This window comes from Priapulus caudatus, unplaced genomic scaffold (assembly GCF_000485595.1).
Source record: "Priapulus caudatus unplaced genomic scaffold, Priapulus_caudatus-5.0.1 Scaffold338, whole genome shotgun sequence".
In the NCBI taxonomy this organism is placed as follows: domain Eukaryota; kingdom Metazoa; phylum Priapulida; class Priapulimorpha; order Priapulimorphida; family Priapulidae; genus Priapulus; species Priapulus caudatus.
This window is the reverse complement of record NW_014577399.1, coordinates 105,475-108,657: the sequence shown is the minus strand read 5'-3', so window position 1 is coordinate 108,657 and position 3,183 is coordinate 105,475. Positions and strand designations below refer to the sequence as shown.

At 41.0% G+C, this 3,183-nt stretch overlaps 1 protein-coding gene across 1 annotated transcript in view; it reads left to right on the top strand.

Annotated features, from left to right (window-relative positions):
* LOC106809228 (SRA stem-loop-interacting RNA-binding protein, mitochondrial-like) overlaps positions 1-3,106 on the top strand; it is a 4,196-nt gene extending 1,090 nt beyond the window's left edge. Inside the window, exons 2-4 of the mRNA XM_014812232.1 lie at positions 1,939-1,997; positions 2,255-2,362; positions 2,592-3,106. Coding sequence (XP_014667718.1) covers positions 1,939-1,997; positions 2,255-2,362; positions 2,592-2,717 — 293 coding nt within the window. The 3' untranslated portion in view covers positions 2,718-3,106. The remainder of the gene's footprint in view (positions 1-1,938; positions 1,998-2,254; positions 2,363-2,591) is intronic.
* Positions 3,107-3,183: the final 77 nt, after the last annotated feature.

Genomic DNA, 3,183 nt, shown 5'->3' with positions numbered 1-3,183 from the left:
TACGTAAACTTGGTTCAACAAAACATTATCCTTTCTGCCAATTAAACTGTGCCAGACTGAGCCTCACGATTCACACACGGGTATGGGGCCTCTAATAAATAGCTAACAGAGCAGTTCAAGTCCTCTGGGAACACGTCAACAATCAAGATGTTTAACCCTCATGAGGGTCAAAAGGTTCATGCGCGACACTTACTCTTCGCATGTAAGCCGCGAAAGTACATTTCACCGGCTCTTTCAAATAATAGCCATAGGAAGAGGTGGTAGGTCCACGCCTGAACAAAAAAAGCTGTTTCAATCGCCTCCTACACAGGAACCTATCACAGAGCCTAGATCCGAGCCGTTTAGCATTTTGTGCCAACAAGGCGTTCATTTCCTCCCGGTATACCTTAAGTTAAGGAGGGAATGTTCCCCTGCTTTCTACACCTATGACCTTGACAAAATTGACCCCAGCTTCAGACATTCCCAACTCGTTTCGGAGATTACCCCCCACGTGCAGAACCGGAAACATATCGAGTGAAAACGCGTTACGTCAAGCAGGATTAGATTTGAGCCCAACTCGTATGACGTGGAAGAACAGCCACGCGGAGCAGCGCCGGAACGGAGGAAGGACGGAACACAACCATGCGATTCTACAAGCTGCTCACCTGACTACGTCAGACTGAGACTAAGTGAAATATTGAGATTCGAGAAAAGCCCCAATTATGGTGCGATAGGGTAAATGAGCTATTGTCACAAATTGACACTCATGGCGACCAGTGGTCCCCAAGTGACAGGCAGGTGACGAACGTGAAATGCATCGCGTTTTCGGAGATAAATATTACATAAAGAAAGGATGATCAAACGAGTACAAGTATCCCATGAGACGGGAAACGAATCGTATCAGATATGAAAGAACTGAATGATTGAACGAAGACAAAACCGAAGTACCGCCCCCCCCGTACGAAATGCGGGACGACCCAGTAGTGAACAGCTTCGACATTGGGAGTCACATGACCCACAGGCACTAAATAAGGAGACAATCTCAATAAAAAAAAAAAAAAAAGGGTAAATAAAAACGGCAGAAATGTAATTTACTTACCCCCCAAAGTGAATTAATGTATTCAGTGAGGTGACTACTAGTTCGCCTATAAATCCACCTGTGAAAAAGGCAACAAGAAAGAGTCAAGATGACCCTCATTCTGCGGACACGGCTAAGTACTCGGTATGCAAGTAGACAGAGCCCGAGCCGCGAACGGCGAAGAAGACAGACCGCGCTGAAGGTGCAAAAGACAACCAAACATGAATGGAAAGAAGAGAGGCAGCGGTCAGGAAAAGCGGTCGAGAGATCGCGAAATTCGTAGCAGACGCTCGCTTCATTTTACACGCAGCACAGAACGAAAAACACATCCAGACGCTTCCATGAACTTGCGATAACGCGTATGTGTAGAGGCATAAATGTTCAGCTGGTTCAAAGAAAAATACTATAACCGCCTAGGACTTATCGCTTCTTACCTACCTCCCGCACAGTAGAGACCTAATGAACTCCGTGAAATCACTGCCGAAAGCTCCTTAAATCATATTATTTTCTAAAGCAGTCTGTCTATAGCACCCTGAAGGCTGAATCAGTGAATGCTCATGTGGGTAGGCAAAAACACGGGCAGCCCATGGCTGGCACGCTTCTAATCATAATTGTTGCCTGCCAACCTGCATGTGTCTGCAATGCATAGAGATTAGGTGGGTGCGAAAGTGTAGCTGATATATTTGTTCCAATTGGCTACGAAAGTCAAACAAGAATAAAGAAGACTTATGTATAAGACGTCTTGCTATGCACAAATGAATTTATCAGCAGAACACCAGACACCAGATGAGCCCTGTCGCACTGCAGCACTTGTATTACTGAGTCAGCAGATTACCATAATTTATAATAATTCATTAACATATTTTTGCTTTCATTTTCAGGAGAATTGCGAGAATATTTTTCCCAATATGGCCATGTAACATTTGCAAATGTTCTCTTTGTAAGTAAATAAGTCAAGTATGAAAACTTGTTCTCTATTAGTATTACGTTTTTATAAAGAGTTCACGTTTTTGAAGAATTTAATTGTATTAATGGTGCTACTATTTGATTGATAATTTTTATTGCAAAATAATTATATGAGTGAAATTTTCATGTGCATCATTTGGGTTGCTTGATTCTTGCAAGTGCTTTGAAGATGTGAAATGTTGTATTAAAAACATAGTACTGCTATTATAATAGTGTGTTATGACTCTGCAGGATAAGGTCAGTGGAATGAGTAAGGGGTATGGGTTCATCCAGTACAGCAACAGAGAGGGTTATTCCAATGCAACAGGCAAAGACAGTCACTTCTTGGAAGGAGGCCAGGTAATCAATCACATTGTAAACCCCTTTTGTATTTGATCACTGAGAAAAAGTTAGGATGTCATGAGTGCGATGAAAGACTGCTGATATTATGCATGGCGTATGCATTAGTATGCTTTCACTTTCTCCAGATATTTCTTTCTACATAAAAGCAACTGAGATTTTTCAAATTACATTTTGTATTATTCCTGGTATCGTTGTGTGTATATACAGCTGATGTTCTTTTTAATAGTTGATTGTAGAGCAGACTGGAGGAGGAGGAGGAGGAGGAGGACAGTTCGATCGAGCAAGTGGACGTAGAGGCTTCACAAACAAAGTTGACCAATTTGATCTTCAAAATGTCATGAACAAAAGCTGATTTCGATTTCGATCAGCGATGCAAACACGTAGTTGCCTAAGATCTGTGAAGATTGTGGTTTAGTAATTTAGTAGGGAAACACATTTGTGTAACAGGCAAAGCTGAACGCGTTCTTCTTCAGACGTACGTGAACATGTTGTTGTAATTATACATATATTGTGAAGCAATTTTTGACATCAACGGATTGACCATCCTGTTGCCATTTTAGCCAAGACTTTTGTTGCAATTAGCATTATGCACAAGTATTGGCACAGCAAAAGTAAAAATGCTGATGCCACATCTCGTTTAATCGAACAAGACCAAAAGGCATAGTTGACTGTCCAGATGTTGTATTGTTAAAATGTAAATTACATAATTAAAACTGTTCATGCTGGCATGTAATACTTTTATGATATTCTTATTGCTATAATTATTATCAATGTTATTCAAGACACTGCCAATAGACAGTATATCCATGTTGCTTAAA